The sequence below is a fragment of the Rhinoraja longicauda genome, chromosome 16 (genome assembly GCF_053455715.1).
Source record: "Rhinoraja longicauda isolate Sanriku21f chromosome 16, sRhiLon1.1, whole genome shotgun sequence".
Taxonomy (NCBI): Eukaryota; Metazoa; Chordata; class Chondrichthyes; order Rajiformes; family Arhynchobatidae; genus Rhinoraja; species Rhinoraja longicauda.
Window position 1 is genome coordinate 4,495,042 of NC_135968.1, and position 20,209 is coordinate 4,515,250.

The 20,209-nt window shown below is 45.7% G+C and overlaps 1 protein-coding gene across 1 annotated transcript; it reads right to left on the reverse strand.

The window, feature by feature from the left end:
* Positions 1 to 524: 524 nt before the first annotated feature.
* Positions 525 to 17,718, reverse strand: LOC144601147 (uncharacterized). Its single transcript, XM_078413102.1, is given in 5 exon segments — positions 525 to 1,066; positions 1,069 to 2,505; positions 3,757 to 3,806; positions 13,012 to 14,856; positions 17,665 to 17,718. Coding segments are annotated over 4 exon segments (3,027 nt in total). The 5' UTR covers positions 14,366 to 14,856; positions 17,665 to 17,718; the 3' UTR covers positions 525 to 880.
* Positions 17,719 to 20,209: the final 2,491 nt, after the last annotated feature.

Here is a 20,209-nt window from a genome sequence, read left to right on the forward strand (position 1 = left end):
ATTTTATGATTGAGTAGAGTCTTTGATATGTGCGTATGTAATTAAGAGTGGAATTGAAGTATTAGAATGGTCCCTGATATGTCTTAACATTCCGATTTTTCTGCTTCCCTCTTCTGTTTTTATGCGTGTTAGTGCCCTAGATAATATGGTGGACTGCTTTAAACCTCTAACAATTAATATATATTTTTAAAACTATTTATTGATTTATTTTTTGGCGTAATTCTTTTTTTACTTTGTCTTTTTTTTATGTTTATGTTTACTTATTTTCCTTGCATATCTTAAGTTGTATACCCTCTGAATGGTATTGTGGGTGGTGGGGTATCTATCAGCACTAATGTGTTAATGCATTGAATTGTCAAAGCTGTATTAATAAGAAATCAGAAATGAACTTTGTTAAAAAAAAAATCATTTTCCTGGAGTGCCTTTCATAAATTCACGAATTGCTGTACAGTATGTTGACAACAGAACTAATTTATTTATCGTACATCTATAATACAGACACTCCCCGACTTACGTAAGGGTTATGTCTTGCAGACCCTTGCATGAATCAGATGGTATGCAATTCGGAAATAGAAGTGATACTGCGCAGGTGCAAATTTGCCATCCGACTGGGAAACTAGGGGGGAGCTCTGCCGCGGAGAGCAGGCAGGAGCTCCACCAACAGGACCAGGCGGGAGCTCCACAGTGGTGACCAGGCAGGAACTCCGCTGTGGTGACCAAGCGGGAGCTCAACCACGGGGATCCGTTGGGAACTCCGCTGTGGAGACCAGGTGGGAGCTCCGCCGGGGAGACCACATGGGCATCAGTGGGCTTAAAGAATTGGTTACGTAAATGCTCATTTACGTAAGTCGCCTATTACACAAGTCGGAGTGTGCCAATATTAAACTGCCCAACCACAGGGGTTCTCAGCATCAACAGAAATGAACCCGAACTGTGCCAATAACCAGGGATTAATTCTGGGCGTGATTAGCAGCAGCAAGAATTGCAGAACATAACCAGTCTCAGTAACCACAACGTTTAAATACTTTATATCCCAATCTTTAAAATCTTCTCTCCAGTGTGAATTTGCTGGTGTCTCAGCAGGTGGAAAGACAGAGAAAATCCTTTTTCACACTGGGAGCAGGTGAATGGTTTCTCCCCAGTGTGGACTCGCTGGTGTCTGGCAAGGGCCGATGACTGAGTAAACCCCTTCCCACATTCTGTGCAGATGAACGGCCTCTCACCGGTGTGAATCCGCTGGTGCCTCAGCAAGTAAGAGGAATCTGGAAATCTTTTTTCACACTTGGGGCAGGTGAAGGGCTTCTCTCCGGTGTGAACTCGCTGGTGTATCATCAGGTTAGAGGATTGGGTGAATCCCTTCCCGCATTTGGCGCAGGTGTACGGCTGCTCCCCTGTGTGAACCCGCTGGTGTCTCTGCAGATGGGACGAATGAGTGAATCCCTTCCCACACTCGGAGCAGGTGTAGGGACTCTCCCCGGTGTGGATTCGTTGATGTCTCAGCAGGTGGGATGAGCGACTGAATCCCTTCCCACACACAGAGCAGATGAACTGCCTCTCTCCAGTGTGAACACACTGGTGAGTCACTAGGCTAGACGACTGTGTGAATCCTCGCCCGCATTCAGTGCAGGTGAAAGGCCTCTCCCCAGTGTGAACGCGCTGGTGTGTCACCAGGCTGGATAATTGGCTGAATCTCTTCTCACAATCGGTGCAAGTGAAGGGCCTCTCCCCGGTGTGAACCCGTTGGTGCGTCATTAAGCTGGACGACTGAGTGAACCCCTTCCCGCACTCGGAACAAGTGAACGGCCTCTCCCCGGTATGAACCCGCTGGTGTCTCAGCAAGTAAGAGGAATCTGGAAATCTTTTTCCACACTTGGGGCAGGTGAAGGGCTTCTCTCGGGTGTGAACTCGCTGGTGTATCTTCAGGTTAGAGGATTGGGTGAATCCCTTCCCGCATTTGGCGCAGGTGTACGGCTGCTCCCCTGTGTGAACCCGCTGGTGTCTCTGCAGATGGGACGAACGAGTGAATCCCTTCCCACACTCGGAGCAGGTGTAGGGCCTCTCCCCGGTGTGGATTCGCTGATGTCTCAGCAGGTGGGATGAGTTTCTGAATCCCTTCCCACACACAGAGCAGATGAACTGCCTCTCTCCAGTGTGAACACGCTGGTGAGTCACTAGGCTGGACAACTGTGTGAATCCTCGCCCGCATTCAGTGCAGGTGAACGGCCTCTCCCCAGTATGAACGCGCCGGTGTGTCACCAGGCTGGATAATCGGCTGAATCTCTTCTCACAATCGGTGCAAGTGAAGGGCCTCTCCCCGGTGTGAACCCGTTGGTGCGTCATTAAGCTGGACGACTGAGTGAACCCCTTCCCGCACTCGGAACAAGTGAACGGTCTCTCCCCGGTGTGAACCCGCTGGTGTCTTAGCAAGTGTGATGACAGGCAAAATCCTTTCCCACATTTCAAGCAGATGTACTGCCTTTCCCCTTTGTGAATTCGCTGATGTATCTGAAACGGTTCCATTTGCAGTAAGGAATAGGGGTTTGAGCACAAAAACAAATAAGTGCACCACTTCTCCAAAGTGATGCAAAATATTTCTGCTGGGATAAGGAAATGATTCTTTTCCAACAGTCAACCTGTACTAATATATTACTTTGATTGGGAAAATATTTCTCATCCTTTAACTGTCAACTCTGTGGTGTTTCTGATCAACTCATCAACGTACGTGCACCAAGTGTTCAGTTTCTCCCACTGTGAATGCTGCGATATGCTCTCTCACAGTGTAACGGTTTAAAACTCGTGCCACAGGCACTTCTGTGCCATGCCTCCACTCCATGCGAATCTCACTACCCTGCTCATTGTGCTGATGTTTGAAATATTTTTCCAGCGGCAAAACAGGCAAATGTTTTTTTCTCCCATGAAATGCAGGTGCTGATGAACGTAATGACTTTGTGAGAGCTTGATGTGACACTTGATTTGAAGTTCCCGCCTGGAAATATTTTTCTTCTAATACCCTTTAAAAGTAGTTCACACAAGTTAACACCAAGAACTTAACAGAAATTCAGAACAGATCAGTCTAGTAATTCTACTTGCCTTTCTGTTCATTCAGCTTCCCTTTAAACATATAGCCCAATTCTGCTCCTATGTCTTATGGCCAGACAACATACTAAGCGGATTTAACAAGGTGGATGGTGTAAACTGGTTCCTCTGGATGAGGCCCTGAACCAGAGGCATGATATCTGATTAAGGAATCTTAGTACTGAAAGTGAGAGATTTCTGCAAACAGAGATCTAAGATATTAGACAATAGGTGCAGGAGTAGGCCATTCGGACCCTCGAGCCAGTACCACCATTCAATGTGATCATGGCTGGTCATTCTCAATCAGTACCCCGTTCCTGCCTTCTCCCCATATCCCTTGACTCCGCTATCCTTAAGAGCTCTATCTACCTCTCTCTTGAATGCATTCAGAGAACTGGCCTCCACTGCTTTCTGAGGCAGAGGAATTCATTGGAATTCAATGCAGCATTCTCAAGAAAACTTGAACATGGGTGATCGATGGTCAGCATGGACTCGGTGGGCTGAAAGACCTATTCCTATGTTGTATCTCTAAATACTCAAAGGTTTGATTAAAAGTTTTCAAAATCAAACTAGAAAATGGATTTAACACAGGATTATCTGTGATTTTGTTGAATGGAGGAGCAACCCACAGGTGTGCCTCTCGTGCCTGTTAATATTCAAGAGCAGCTTCTTCCCAACAACCTTCAGGCTATTGAGCACTGTGAACTTCAACGAAACTGCCAGGCATGTGAGTGAGGTAAAAAAAAGAGGAAATGAACCAATTGCTTGTACAATGGGGGTAAAAAAACTGGAAATGTTCTGAAAATTTACACATAAAATTACCAGTTTCAAGCCTCTTTTTGTACATTTCATAATAAAAAGACATTACAAAATAATGTGAATATGTCACTGCACACTAATAACATTTTGAAGTAAATTTGCACATTAATTGATTATCAGCCCAAAAGGGTGGTAATTGGCTTTTCTGCTGTGTTTTATATTTTAACCCTGTCTTAATTAATTTAGTTATATAATCTTCGGGTGTAAACTACCCAAGCGAAATATGAGATGCTGTTCCTCTAATTTGCGCTGGGCCTCACTATGACAATGGAGGAGGCCCAAGACAGAAAGGTCAGACTGGGAGGGGGAGCTGAAGTGCTACGCCACCGGGAGATCAAGTTGGTTAAGGCGAACTGAACAAAGTTGTTGAGCGAAACGATCGCCGAGCCATGTGTTTGGTCTCGTCGATGTAGAGAAGTTGACATCTGGAACAGTGGATACAATAGATGAGGTTGGAGGAGGTGCAGGTGAACCTCTGCCTCACCTGGAAAGACTGTTTGGGTCCTTGGATGGAGTCGAGGGGGGAGGTAAAGGGACAGGTGTTGCATCTCCTGCGGTTACAGGGGAAAGTACCTGGGGATTGGGTGGGAACGGACGAGTGGACGGAGGGAACGGACTCTGCGGAAAGCAGAAAGAGGTGGAGATGGGAAGATGTGGCCAGTCGTGGGATCCCGTCGGAGGTGACGGAAATGTTGGAGGATAATTTGTTGTATACGATGGCTGATGGGGTGAAAGGCGCGGACAAGGGGGACTCGTAATCCTTGTTACAAATAGGGAGAGGGGGAGCATGAGCGGAGCTGCAGGATATAGAGGAGACCCTAGTGAGAGCCTCATCTATAATGGAAGAGGGGAACCTCAGTTTGCTAAAGAATGAGGACATCTCTGATGAAACACCTCATCCTGGGCGCAGATGCGGCATAAACGGAGGAATTGGGAGTAGGTGATAAGAGTTTTTTTACAGGGAACGGTGGGAAGAAGTGTAGTCAAGATAGCTATGGGAGTCGGTAGGTTTGTAGTAGTTGTAGTAAGAGAAGAGATTATTGCCGCAGCCCAGAACAATATGTGGTGGTTTACGGTGACCGTGGAGGATAAATCTATTATAGCACTTAACCAGGCGAGAGTAACCCTGCTCCGTCCTGCTCTTTACAGAACAACTACGAGTTGCAGCGTGTATACCGAACGATGGCGTGGGCTGATACTTCTGGCTGTGCTGTCTGCAGGGAATCAAACAGCTACCTCTCGCCCCTGCATGCGTACCTAGATAAACCAAGTGTGGATACCTCATGTTGGGTATATGTAGATGTTCCACATTACAGTAACAATGGGATCCCGTTGTGGCAATTCCCTTTAATATATCTGAAGTGGATGGTGACTGTTTTAGCATAATATTCTGCAATTGTGTGCTTCCTTACTGCCACATGAGAAGTGGAGGGGTGGTATTGAGCCTGCGGGTCGAACGTAACGGGACAGCCTGACTGATTCTCACTGTTACTCCACCAGTTTGTGTCCTTTTGTGTGTATTAGCACCTGCCGTTCATTTTTTCTACACTCTAACCTGACATCCTGTTCGGCACCGACATTGCGGGCCGAAGGGTCTGCTCCCGTCCAAAGAGGCAGAACAAAGTTGTTAATGGAAACAATGGCTACCTTATTCCAGCGCGCCAGAAACCGCTCTACCATCCAACGGTAACGGTGTCGCGCATGCGTCGTACTCCGGGTCGGGGCGGCGCAGTGACTCTGGGCGAGGCCCGGGATGGGGAGCGCGACCACGGAGAGCTGGAGGAGAGAGAGGGGGTGGGCATGTGGTTGTCCTAACGACTCCGAAGCTCCGACCCTTTCTTTTCCCGCTATCCATCTGGTGTGTGCTGCTTGCTTGGGCTCAGGCTACGTGCATTAACCTCCAGCGCAACACTCTCCTACCTGCTGTCAGGCTTCTCGAAGTTTCTGTGCCGAGGGTGGGACGGACGCATGTTTGGGGCATCATTTCCTGTATCTGGTACAGAAAGTAATCGTCCCCCGGCAGCTGAATGGAGAGCGGGGAGTAAAATGTTTGCAGCTTCCAGATGGACACAAAATGCTGGAGTAACTCAGCGGGACAGGCAGCTTTCACTGGATAGAAGGAATAGATGAGGTTTCGGGTCGAGACCTTTCATCAGACTGAATGCTTCTTGAGTCTGAAGAATAGTCTCGACCTGAAACGGTGTCAACCAGCATCCACAGTTGGTCTCTGCGTGTTCTTCAAGGCGTCACTTGCCCCACATCCGAGTGGGAATGTGCCCAAAAGCTTCCTCCACTTCAAAAGACACAAAATGTTGGAGTAACTCAGCGGGTCAGGCAACATCTCCGGAGAAACAAGATGTTGGTTTTACAATGAAAGACACAAAGTGCTGGAGTGATTTAGCGGGTCAGGCATAATCTCTTCCACCAAGACTCCAGCATCTGCATTTCCTTATGTCTCTAATTAGTTTCTTGGTTCGTTTGGACTGGTCATGTTTTTGCTTATTCGACACCAGACTCCTGAAACAGACACTCACCACTGAGCAACCAGTGACCGCTGGTAACCATGGGATTGCCAGACCAAATGCTTCAAAATGTCCTCAGAGTCTCTGTGCAAAATTGCAATATTGCCACTGACTTTTGGAAATCCTTGACCAGTCAAAATGGAGGAGCAGCATTTGGAAAGGCGTAGAGAACATTGATTCCGCATAGGAGTACATGGAGGCCCTCTTCATATTGTACAAGGAGCTTCTCCCCATCAAGTATCATCTTGAGCTTGCCAATCAACATCCCATATTAGCCTCATCATCCATCTTAAAACCCACAGAACTAGAATGACATCTAGTCATTTCATTCCCAAAGGCTACCCAAGAAGGGAACAGAATCACACAATGGAGGTCAGTTTGAACCAGTGTGTGAATGGCAGGGCAAGCAAGAATAAAGCAGCTTGATTACTACAACACTACAAATATTTTCCTTTCATGTACGATCCCACCTTCGCTTTGAACACCACAACTAAATCAGCTTCCACTATTCTCCCTGCCAGTTTGTTCCCAGCAGCAGGACCAGGCATTTCAATTGGATAGAGCATGGTGCTCATGCCAAGGCTGCGGGTTCAATTCCTGTACAGGCCACTTAGTAGTTTCAACCTTTAAGGCAGCACAATATTACACCCTAAAATGTGGTGCCCAAAACTGGATAGAATACTTCAGCTCCAGGCAAATAAGTGTTCTATGAAGAATCAACAAAAATCTCTTGAGCATTGGTACTCCATACCTCTTTATGGATCCCGTACACTTTACCAACCAACATCACAAGTCCTGCAAGGACAGTGATCTATATCTGATTTCTGCTCCTGTGTGTCCATTTGAACTCATATCCTGTGGTTTGCATTCAAGATCCCATAAGGTAAAGTGATGAGCAGAAGACTTGTCAAGTTTCGCTGGGTGTGTTAGATGACATTTTAATCTTTTCTGAAACTCAAAGGCTCGAGTAACTCAGCAGTCAGGCCGCATCTCTAACCCACTGAGTTCGCCCTAGCATTTAGTGTTTCACTTAAGAAATAAGTACTTATCTAGGTGCTTATTTTAGGTTCCCTGGGTATCTGCCTCCACGACCTGCTCCGGCAGAACATTCCAGATTTCAATCACACTTGGGTGAAAATGTTCTTGCATAGATCCCCTCCAAAACGTCCTGCCCCTTCCCCAAACCTTTACCTACTAGATTCAGACATCTTTTCTATGCGGGAATGTTGTCTTCTATCTACAGCAAGTATGTTCATATCATATCATATCATATATATATACAGCCGGAAACAGGCCTTTTCGGCCCTCCAAGTCCGTGCCGCCCAGTGATCCCCGTACATTAACACTATCCTACACCCACTAGGGACAATTTTTACATTTACCCAGCCAATTAACCTACATACCTGTACGTCTTTGGAGTGTGGGAGGAAACCGAAGATCTCGGAGAAAACCCACGCAGGTCACGGGGAGAACGTACAAACTCCTTACAGTGCAGCACCCGTAGTCAGGATCGAACCTGAGTCTCCGGCGCTGCATTCGCTGTAAAGCAGCAACTCTACCGCTGCGCTACCGTGCCGCCTCATCTTTCATAAAGATGCAGATCTGTATCCACCAGAACCATGCTGGAGAAGACACAAGTGCTGGAGTAGTTCAGTGAGTCATGCAGCATCTCAGGAAAACATGGATAGGTGATGTTTCGGTTTGGGACTTCTTCAAAACAGTGCTTGATTTGGATTCCTAGAAGATTGGACCTGGCCTGACCCGCTTCCTGTGTCGTTGCTCTGGGCTTGATTTTATTTGGCCCTGGTCTTAGGCTGGGAGATAGCAGAAGACTGGAGACTGTAGCTGCAGCCACCACAGCACTCCTGCTGATCACCATGTCCTCCCCACATGCTGACATTGGGGGGTGCACCTTTAATGAGGTTGCCTCCAAGGATTACCAGCTCCTGGCCCCGTTGCCACTTGGTTTCATGGGGAAAAGGTGCATCCTGGTTTACTGCCAAATGCAACAGTCAGTTCCTCTTTGTTCTTTGGGCCAGGGTTCCAGTACATTATAGTGAAAGGCAAATTGGACATAATTGAAGACCAGGGCAGGTGGGAACATCCTTCAAACTGAATGTTGTGCAATAAGGATGATGGATAGAAACATAGCAAATAGGTGCAGGAGGAGACCATTTGGCACTTTAAACCAGTACGGCCATTCATTGTGACCATAGCTGATCACCCACAATCAGTAACCCGTGCCTGCCTTCTCCCCATAACCCTTGATTCCGCTAGCCCCAAGAGCGCTATCTAATTCTCTTTTAAATTCATCCAGTAAATTGGCCTCCACTGCCTTCCGTAGCAGAGGATTCCACAAATTTACAACTCTGGGTGAAAAAGTTTTTTCTCATCTCAGTTTTGAATGGCCTCTCCTTTATTCTTAGACTGTGGTCCCTGGTTCTGGACTCCCCCAACATTGGGAACATGTTTCCTGCATCTAGCTTTTCCAGTCCTTTTATTACTTTGTATGTTTCTATAAGATCCCCCCTCATCCTTCTAAATTCCAGTCTTTGAAGGGAAGCTGAATGAACACAATGGTGAGTGAAATGTGAGAATGTTCCAGCAGAATGAGATGGGAGGCTGGTGTGGAGCATAGAAAGTGACAGGGCCCGCTGGGCCGAATGGCCTAACTTCTTACTGTAGATTTTAGGGACATTCATGCACAGCAATTCCTCAAATGATGGATATTTGATTTATAAACTATTGCTACAATATTATTCACTCTGGCTACACTGCACCAAAATAGCCAGGATCAATTATGCTCAGCCTTTCCAATTTACCAATTTTCCTTTAAACAACATTTTCCTTTTTATCCACTCCACTGATTGGGTGGAGTGGGACTATTTATTTCATACTCTTGAGAGATTTGGATTTGGACCAATTTTTTTATTATAGATCAAAATTCTATATAGCTCGCCAATGGCGGCAGTACGTACTAATAATAATATATCACCTTATTTTTCACTGACACGAGGGACAAGGCAGGGTTGTCCACTGTCCCCCGATCTTTTTGCGATTACAATTGAGCCATTGGCTATAGCTTTACGTAGCAATAAAGATATTAAAGGTATTACAAGGGCAGGGTTGGAACATAAAGTCTCGCTATATGCAGACGATATGTTACATTATTTGTCTGATCCTTCCTCATCTCTTCCTGCAGTTCTTAATCTCTTAAGTAAATTTGACAAAATCTCTGGCTACAAAGTTAACACACAAAAGAGTGAATTGATGCTCTTAAATCTGGCATCAAGAGAATTCCTGTTTATACGTATGGTCCCGTTTAAAGTGTGCATGGTCAAAATAAAATATATTGGTATCAGGGTCACACATAAATTTAATGACCTTTTCTCAGCAAATTTTCCCCCTCTCCTGTCCTCTATTAAAGAGGATATTGACCATTGGGATCTGTTACTTCTATCGCTGGCAGGTAGGATTAACACTCTAAAAATGAACATATTGCCCAAGCTTCTTTATACGTTTCAGTGTATACCAGTTTCCTTAACTAAAACGTTCTTCATTTCTCTGGATAGAAAGCTTTCTTCCTTTATTTGGAATATAAAGAATCCACATATACGCAAAGCTATACTACAAAGACTTCATCAACAGGGAGGGCTTGGACTGCCAAACTTTCAGTTCTACTATTGGGCAGCAAATATTAAAAGTATTTCTTATTGGATGGAAAGAAATGTGTTAACCACTGTACCTGACTGGCTAATTCTAGAGACTCTTGTAAGAACACCTCATTATTTGCCTTATGTTCAGGTCTGCCATATCCAGAGCCTATTACCAAATACACTTCTAACACAGTTGTTATTAATTCTTTAAAAATATGGAAGCAATTCAGACAATCCTTTGATATCTGTAAATTCTCAATACTCACTCCTATTGTAAGGAACCATGCATTCCTGCCACCTTCGACAGATGCTTCATTCAGTGCTTGGCTCAATCATGGGGTCCGTACATTTAAAGACATGTTTATAAATGGTTTGTTTGCATCTTTTGTGCAGATTGTTCAGAAATTCAATATCTCTAGGTCACACTTCTTTAGGTATATGCAAATCCGCAGCTTCATATCTTCTAATATCATGCAATTCCCTTCACAGCCCTCACACACTCCTAGACTCAATGAATGACATCACATCATTCAGAAAGGGAAAGATAGGTGACATATATTCTTTATTAACGAGAGAAAACATGGCAAGTCTTAACACCCTTAAAGAGCAGTGGGAAGGGGATCTGGGTATGAAAATTTCAGGCTCCATCTGGTCAAAGATGATTGGGGGTATATTGATTGGGGGTATATACACATCTTCGATATGCATGAAGCATACTGTTATGCAGTTTAAGATTCTCCAGCGACTGCACTGGACCAAAGCTAAGCTAGCCCAATTCACACCCAATATAGACTCCATGTGTGACCGCTGCAGGCAGAACCAAGCCACTTTAATTCATATGTTTTGGGATTGTCCTAAGTTATCTAATTTTTGACAATTAATATTCGATATGCTCTCCCAAACTACTAATGAATCCTTAGAACCATCAGCTCCTCGTGCTTTATTCGGTGTGGTAACACAAAATTTTGCATTAAATAATAATAAACTAAATCTTTTGTCTTTTGCCACGATGGTGGCCAGACGACAAATGTTGCTCAGATGGAAAGATTGTAACCCTCCAACATTTGCATAGTGGATTAGGGATATGTTGTATTTCATTAAATTGGAGATTAGGTATACTGTTGGGGAATCAGCTGACAAGTTTACATTGATATGGCAACCTTTTCTTAGTTGTATTGATGCTTTAGGCTCTGATAATTTTATGATTGATAGAGTCTTTGATATGTGTGTATGTAATTAAGAGTGGAATTGAAGTATTAGAATGGTCCCTGATATAATAATAATAATAATAATGCATTACATTTATATAGCGCTTTTCAAACACTCAAAGACGCTTTACAGGGATTTCTAGAACATAGAGAAGTGAATAAATAGATAAATAAGTAAACGAACAGAGAAAGGAGACAGAAGGTGAGGTGACCTTCAGTGGTTGAAGGCAGTGCTGAAGAGGTGAGACTTCAGTGATGTTTTGAATGTGGTGAGTGAGGAGGAGTCTCTGACGGTTTGGGGTAGTGAGTTCCATAGGGTGGGAGCAGCGATGGAGAAAGCCCTGTCCCCCCAGGATCTGAGTTTGGTCCGGATGGGGGGGGACAGGAGATTGGCAGCAGCAGAGCGGAGGGTGCAGGTGGGAGTGTGCCTGTGGAGGAGGTCAGTCAGGTAGGATGGGGCCAGGTTATGGAGGGCTTTGTAGGTCATGAGGAGGATTTGGGGGATGGGGAGCCAGTGGAGTTTGTAAAGGACGGGGGTGATATGGTCACGGATGGGGGAGTGGGTGAGTAGACGGGCAGCGGAGTTTTGAATGTATTGAAGTTTACTGATGATTTTTGAGGGTGAGCCATAGAGGAGGCTGTTGCAGTAGTCCAGACGGGAGGTGATGAAGGCGTGGATGAGGGTTTCTGCAGCTGTGAAGGAGAGGAATGGACGGAGACGGGCAATGTTTTTGAGGTGGAAGAAGGCTGTCTTTGTGATATGTCTTAACATTCCAATTTTTCTGCTTCCCTCTTCTGTTTTTATGCGTGTTAGTGCCCTAGATAATATGGTGTACTGCTTTAAACCTCTAACAATTCATCTTTTTTTTAAAAATTTTTTTTTTTTTTTTGCGCAATTTAAAAAAAACTTTGTCTTTTTTTTATGCTTATGTTTATGTTTACTTATTTTCCTTGCATATCTTAAGTTGTATACCCTCTGAATGGTATTGTGGGTGGTGGGTGGGGGGATATCTATCAGCACTAATGTGTTAATGCATTGAATTGTCAAAGCTGTATTAATAAAAAATCAGAAATAAACTTTGTTAAAAAAAAATATTTTTCCTGCAGTGCCTTTCATAAATTCACGAATTGCTGTACAGTATGTTGACAACAGAACTAATTTATTTATCGTACATCTATAATACAGACAATCCCCGACTTACGTAAGGGTTATGTCTTGCAGACCCTTGCATAAATCAGATGGTATGCAATTCGGAAATAGAAGTGATGCTGCGCAGGTGCAAATTTACCATTAGAATGGGAAACTAGGTGGGAGCTCTGCCGCGGAGAGCAGGCAGGAGCTCCACCAACAGGACCAGGCGGGAGCTCCACAGTGGTGACCAGGCAGGAACTCCGCTGTGGTGACCAGGCGGGAGCTCCACCACGGGGATCCGTTGGGAACTCCGCTGTGGAGACCAGGTGAGAGGGTTGCCGGGGAGACCACATGGGCATCAGTGGGCTTAAAGAATTGGTTACGTAAATGCTCATTTACGTAAGTCGCCTATTACACAAGTCGGAGTGTGCCAATATTAAACTGCCCAACCACAGGGGTTCTCAGCATCAACAGAAATAAACCCGAACTGTGCCATTAACCAGGGATTAATTCTGGGCGTGATTAGCAGCAGCAAGAATCGCAGAACATAACCAGTCTCAGTAACCACAACGTTTAAATACTTTATATCCCAGTCTTTAAAATCTTCTCTCCAGTGTGAATTCGCTGGTGTCTCAGCAGGTGGGAAGACAGAGAAAATCCTTTTCCACACTGGGAGCAGGTGAATGGTTTCTCCCCAGTGTGGACTCGCTGGTGTCTGGCAAGGGCCGATGACTGAGTGAACCCCTTCCCACATTCTGTGCAGATGAACGGCCTCTCACCGGTATGAATCCGCTGGTGCCTCAGCAAGTAAGAGGAATCTGGAAATCTTTTTTCACACTTGGGGCAGGTGAAGGGCTTCTCTCCGGTGTGAACTCGCTGGTGTATCATCAGGTTAGAGGATTGGGTGAATCCCTTCCCGCATTTGGCGCAGGTGTACGGCTGCTCCCCTGTGTGAACACGCTGGTGTCTCTGCAGATGGGACGAACGAGTGAATCCCTTCCCACACTCGGAACACGTGTAGGGCCTCTCCCCGGTGTGGATTCGCTGATGTCTCAGCAGGTGGGATGAGCGACTGAATCCCTTCCCACACACAGAGCAGATGAACTGCCTCTCTCCAGTGTGAACACGCTGGTGAGTCACTAGGCTGGACGACTGTGTGAATCCTCGCCCGCATTCAGTGCAGGTGAACGGCCTCTCCCCAGTGTGAACCCGCTGATGCGTCACCAGGCTGGATAATCGGCTGAATCTCTTCTCACAATCGGTGCAAGTGAAAGGCCTCTCCCCGGTGTGAACCCGTTGGTGGGTCATTAAGCTGGACGACTGAGTAAACCCCTTCCCGCACTCGGAACAAGTGAATGGCCTCTCCCCGGTGTGAACCCGCTGGTGTCTTAGCAAGTGTGATGACAGGCAAAATCCTTTCCCACATTTCAAGCAGATGTACTGCCTTTCCCCTGTGTGAATTCGCTGATGTATCGCCAGGCTGGATGACTGAGTGAACCCCTTCCCACATACAGAGCAGGTGAACGGCCTCTCCCCTGTGTGAACGCGGTGGTGCGTTATTAAACTGGATAATCTGCTGAATCCCTTCTCACACTTGGAGCAGGTGAACGGTCTCTCCCCGGTGTGAATTCGCTGGTGTGTCACCAAATTGGACGACTGGGTGAATGCCTTTCCGCACTCGGAGCAAGTGAACGGCCTCTCTCCGGTGTGAACCTGCTGGTGTCTCATCAGATGGGACGATCGACTGAATCCCTTCCCGCACTCGGAGCAGATAAACGGCCTCTCCCTGGTGTGAACTTGATGTTGCATCATCAGCTGAGACGAGAGAGTGAATATCTTCCCGTTCTCCGAGCAGTTGAATGGCCTCTCACCGTTGTAATTCTGCTGATGTGTCATCAGGGTAGTGGATTGCTTAACATGTTTCCCGCAGTTAGAATACTGAAACGGTTCCATTTGCAGTAAGGAATAGGGGTTTGAGCACAAGAACAAATAAGTGCACCACTTCTCCAAAGTGATGCAAAATATTTCTGCTGGGATAAGGAAATGATTCTTTTCCAACAGTCAACCTGTACTAATATATCACTTTGATTGGGAAAATATTTCTCATCCTTTAACTGTCAACTCTGTGGTGTTTCTGATCAACTCATCAACGTATGTGCACCAAGTGTTCAGTTTCTCCCACTGTGAATGCTATGATCTCTTCTCTCACAGAATAACGGTTTAAAACTCGTGCCACAGGCACTTCTGTGCCATGCCTCCACTCCATGCGAATCTCACTACCCAGCTCATTGTGCTGATGTTTGAAATATTTTCCCAGCGGCAAAACAGGCAAATGTTTTTTTCTCCCATGAAATGCAGGTGCTGATGAACGTAATGACTTTGTGAGAGCTTGATGTGACACTTGATTTGAAGTTCTCGCCTGGAAATATTTTTCTTCTAATACCCTGTAAAAGTAGTTCACACAAGTTAACACCAAGAACTTAACAGAAATTCAGAACAGATCAGTCTAGTAATTCTACTTGCCTTTCTGTTCATTCAGCTTCCCTTTAAACATATGGCCCAATTCTGCTCCTATGTCTTATGGCCAGACAACATCCTAAGCGGATTTAACAAGGTGGATGGTGTAAACTGGTTCCTCTGGATGAGGCCCTGAACCAGAGGCATGATATCTGATTAAAGAATCTTAGTACTGAAAGTGAGAGATTTCTGCAAACAGAGATCTAAGATATTAGACAATAGGTGCAGGAGTAGGCCATTCGGCCCCTCGAGCCAGTACCACCATTTAATGTGATCATGGCTGGTCATTCTCAATCAGTACCCCGTTCCTGCCTTCTCCCTATATCCCCTGACTCCGCTATCCTTAAGAGCTCTATCTACCTCTCTCTTGAATGCATTCAGAGAACTGGCCTCCACTGCTTTCTGCGGCAGAGGAATTAATTGGAATTCAATGCAGCATTCTCAAGAAAACTTGAACATGGGTGATCGATGGTCAGCATGGACTCGGTGGGCTGAAAGACCTATTTCCATGTTGTATCTCTAAATACTCAGAGGTTTGATTAAAAAAATTCAAAATCAAACTAGAAAATGGATTTAACACAGGATTATCTGTGATTTTGTTGAATGGAGGAGCAAACCACAGGTGTGTCTCTCCTGCCTGTTAATATTTAAGAGCAGCTTCTTCCCAACAACCTTCAGGCTATTGAACACTGTGAACTTCAACGAAACTGCCAGGCATGTGAGTGAGGTTAAAAAAAAAAGAGAAAAAGAACCGATGGGGGTAAAAAAATTGGATAAAAAAAATAAAATTATACATAAAATTACCAGTTTCAAGCCTCTTTTTGTACATTTCATAATAAAAACAGACATTACAAAATAATGTCACTGCACACTAATAACATTTTGAAGTAAATTTGCACATTAATTGATTATCAGCCCAAAAGGGTGGTAATTGGCTTTTCTGCTGTGTTTTATATTTTAACCCTGTCTTAATTAATTTAGTTATATAATCTTCGGGTGTAAACTGACCAAGCGAAATATGAGATGCTGTTCCTCTAATTTGCGCTGGGCATCACTATGACAATGGAGGAGGCCCACGACAGAAGGTCAGACTGGGAGTGGGAGGGGGAGCTGAAGTGCTACGCCACCGGGAGATCAAGTTGGTTAAGGCGGACTGAACAAAGGTGTTGACCGAAACGATCGCCGAGCCATGCGTTTGGTCTCGTCGATGTAGAGAAGTTGACATCTGGAACAGTGGATACAATAGATGAGGTTGGAGGAGGTGCAGGTGAACCTCTGCCTCACCTGGAAAGACTGTTTGGGTCCTTGGATGGAGTCGAGGGGGGAGGTAAAAGGACAGGTGTTGCATCTCCTGCGCTTACAGGGGAAAGTACCTGGGGATTGGGTGGGAACGGACGAGTGGACGGAGGGAACGGACTCTGCGGAAAGCAGAAAGGGGTGGAGATGGGAAGATGTGGCCAGTCGTGGGATCCCGTCGGAGGTGACGGAAATGTTGGAGGATAATTTGTTGTACACGATGGCTGATGGGGTGGAAGGCGAGGACAAGGGGGACTCATAATCCTTGTTACAAATAGGGAGAGGGGCAGCATGAGCGGAGCTGCGGGATATAGAGGAGACCCTAGTTAGAGCCTCATCTATAATGGAAGAGGGGAACCCCAGTTTCCTAAAGAATGAGGACATCTCTGATGAAACACCTCATCCTGGGCGCAGATACGGCATAAACGGAGGAATTAGGAGTAGGTGATAGAGTTTTTTTACAGGGAACGGTGGGAAGAAGTGTAGTCAAGATAGCTATGGGAGTCGGTAGGTTTGTAGTAGTTGTGGTAAGAGAGGAGATTATTGCCGCAGCCCAGAACAATATGTGGTGGCTTATGGTGACCGTGGAGGATAAATATATTATAGCACTTAACCAGGCGAGAATAACCCTGCTCCGTCCACCTCTTTACAGAACAACTACGAGTTGTAGCATGTATACCGAACGATGGCATGGGCTGATACTTCTGGCTGTGCTGTCTGCAGGGAATCAAGCAGCTACATCTCGCCCCTGCATGCGTACCTACATAAACCAAGTGTGGATACCTCATGTTGGGTATATGCAGATGTTCCACATTACAGTAACAATGGGATCCCGTTTTGGGCAGTTCCCTTTAATATATCTGAAATGAATGGTGACTGTTTTAGCATAATATTCTGCAATTGTGTGCTTCCTTACTGCCACATGAGAAGTGGAGGGGTGGTATTGAGCCTGCGGGTTGAACGTAACGGGACAGCCTGAGGGCCGGATGTTCCATTCTCACTGTTACTCCACCAGTTTGTGTCCTTTTGTGTGTATCAGCACCTGCCGTTCATTTTTTCTACACTCTAACCTGACATCCTGTTCGGGACAGACATTGCGGACCGAAGGGTCTGCTCCTGTCCGATGAGGCATAAGTTATTAATTGAAACAATGGCCACCTTATTACCCACAGTCCCAGCGCGTCAGAAACCGCTCTATCGCCACGGTAACGGTGTCGCGCATGCGTCGTACTCCGGGTCGGGGCGGCGCAGTGACTCTGGGCGAGGCCCGGGATGGGGAGCGCGACCACGGAGAGCTGGAGGAGAGAGAGGGGGTGGGCATGTGGTTGTCCTAACGACTCCGAAGCTCCGACCCTTTCTTTTCCCGCTATCCATCTGGTGTGTGCTGCTTGCTTGGGCTCAGGCTACGTGCATTAACCTCCAGCGCAACACTCTCCTACCTGCTGTCAGGCTTCTCGAAGTTTCTGTGCCGAGGGTGGGACGGACGCATGTTTGGGACATCATTTCCTGTATCTGGTACAGAAAGTAATCGGTCCCCCGGCAGCTGAATGGAGAGCGGGGAGTAAAATGTTTGCAGCTTCCAGATGGACACAAAATGCTGGAGTAACTCAGCGGGACAGGCAGCTTTCACTGGATAGAAGGAATAGATGAGGTTTCGGGTCGAGACCTTTCATCAGACTGAATGCTTCTTGAGTCTGAAGAAGAGTCTCGACCTGAAACGGTGTCAACCAGCATCCACAGTTGGTCTCTGCGTGTTCTTCAAGGCGTCACTTGCCCCACATCCGAGTGGGAATGTGCCCAAAAGCTTCCTCCACTTCAAAAGACACAAAATGTTGGAGTAACTCAGCGGGTCAGGCAACATCTCCGGAGAAACAAGATGTTGGTTTTACAATGAAAGAAACAAAGTGCTGGAGTGATTTAGCGGGTCAGGCATAATCTCTTCCACCAAGACTCCAGCATCTGCATTTCCTTATGTCTCTAATTAGTTTCTTGGTTCTTTTGGACTGGTCATGTTTTTGTATATTCGACACCAGACTCCTGAAACAGACACTCACGACTGAGCAACCAGTGGCTGCTGGTAACTATGGGATTGCCAGACCAAATGCTTCAAAATGTCCTCAGAGTCTCTGTGCAAAATTGCAATATTGCCACTGACTTTTGGAAATCCTTGACCAGTCAATACAATACAATACAATACAATATATCTTTATTGTCATTGTACCCAGGGGTACGAGATTGGGAATGCGCCTCCCATACGATGGAGGAGCAGCATTTGGAAAGGCGTAGAGAACATTGACTCTCCATAGGAGTACATGGAGGCCCTCTTCATATTGTACAAGGAGCTTCTCCCCATCAAGTATCATCTTGAGCTTGCCAATCAACATCCCACATTAGCCTCATCATCCGTCTTAAAACCCACAGAACTGGAATGACATCTAGTCATCTCATTCCCAAAGGCTACCCAAGAAGGGAACAGAATCACACAATGGAGGTCAGTTTGAACCAGTGTATGAATGGCAGGGCACGCAAGAGTAAAGCTGCTTGATTACTACAACACTACAAATATTTTCGTTTCCACCTTCGCTTTGAATACACCTAAATCAGCTTCCACTATTCTCCCTGCCAGTTTGTTCCCAGCAGCAGGACCAGGCATTTCAATTGGATAGAGCATGGTGCTCATGCCAAGGTAACGGGTTCAATTCCTATACAGGCCACTTTGTAGTTTCAACCTTTAAGGCAGCACAATTTTACACCCTAAAATGTGGTGCCCAATACTGGATAGAATACTTCAGCTCCAGCCAAATAAGTGTTCTATGAAGAATCAACAAAAATCTCTTGAGCATTGGTACTCCGTGCCTCTTTATGGATCCCGTATACTTTACCAACCAGAAGGGAGGTTCTGCTGCAGATGTACAGGGCCTTGGTGAGACCGCACCTGGAGTATTGTGTAGTTTTGGTCTCCTAATCTGAGGAAAGATATTCTAGCCTCAGAGGGAGTACAGAGAAGGTTCATCAGATTGATCCCTGGGATGGCAGGACTTTCATATGAAGAAAGACTGGATAGACTAGGCTTATACTCGCTGGAATTTAGAAGACTGAGGGGGGATCTTATTGAAACATATAAAATTCTTAAGGGGTTGGAGAGGCTAGATGCGGGAAGATTGTTCCCGATGTTGGGGAAGTCCAGAACCAGGGGTCACAGTTTAAGGGGGAAGTCTTTTAGGACCGAGATGAGAAAACATTTCTTCACACAGAGTGGTGAGTCTGTGGAATTCTCTGCCACAGAAGGTAGTTGAGGCCAGTTCATTGGCTATATTTAAGAGGGAGTTAGATGTGGCCCTTGTGGCTAAAGGGATCAGGGGGTATGGAGAGAAGGCAGGTGCAGGTTACTGAGCTGGATGATCAGCCATGATCATATTGAATGGCGGTGCAAGCTCGATGGGCCGAATGGCCTTCTCCTGCACCTATTTTCTATGTTTCTATCACAAGTCCTGCAAGGACAGTGATCTATATCTGTCCTGCAAGGACATACAAGTCCTGCAAGGACAGTGATCTATAATAGACAGTGATCTATATCTGATTTCTGTTCCTGTGTGTCCATTTGAACTCATATCCTGTGGTTTGCATTCAAGATCCCATAAAGTAAAGTGATGAGCAGAAGACTCGTCAAGTTTCGCTGGGTGTGTTAGATGACATTTTAATCTTTTCTAAAACTCAAAGGCTCGAGTAACTCAGCAGTCAGGCCGCATCTCTAACCCACTGAGTTCGCCCTAGCGCTTAGTGTTTTATTTAAGAAATAAGTACTTATCTAGGTGCTTATTTTAGGTTGCCTGGGTATCTGCCTCCACGACCTGCTCCGGCAGTACATTCCAGATTTCAATCACATTTGGGTGAAAATGTTCTTGCATAGATCCCCTCCAAAACGTCCTGCCCCTTACCCAAACCTTTACCTACTAGATTCAGACATCTTTTCTATGGGGGAAT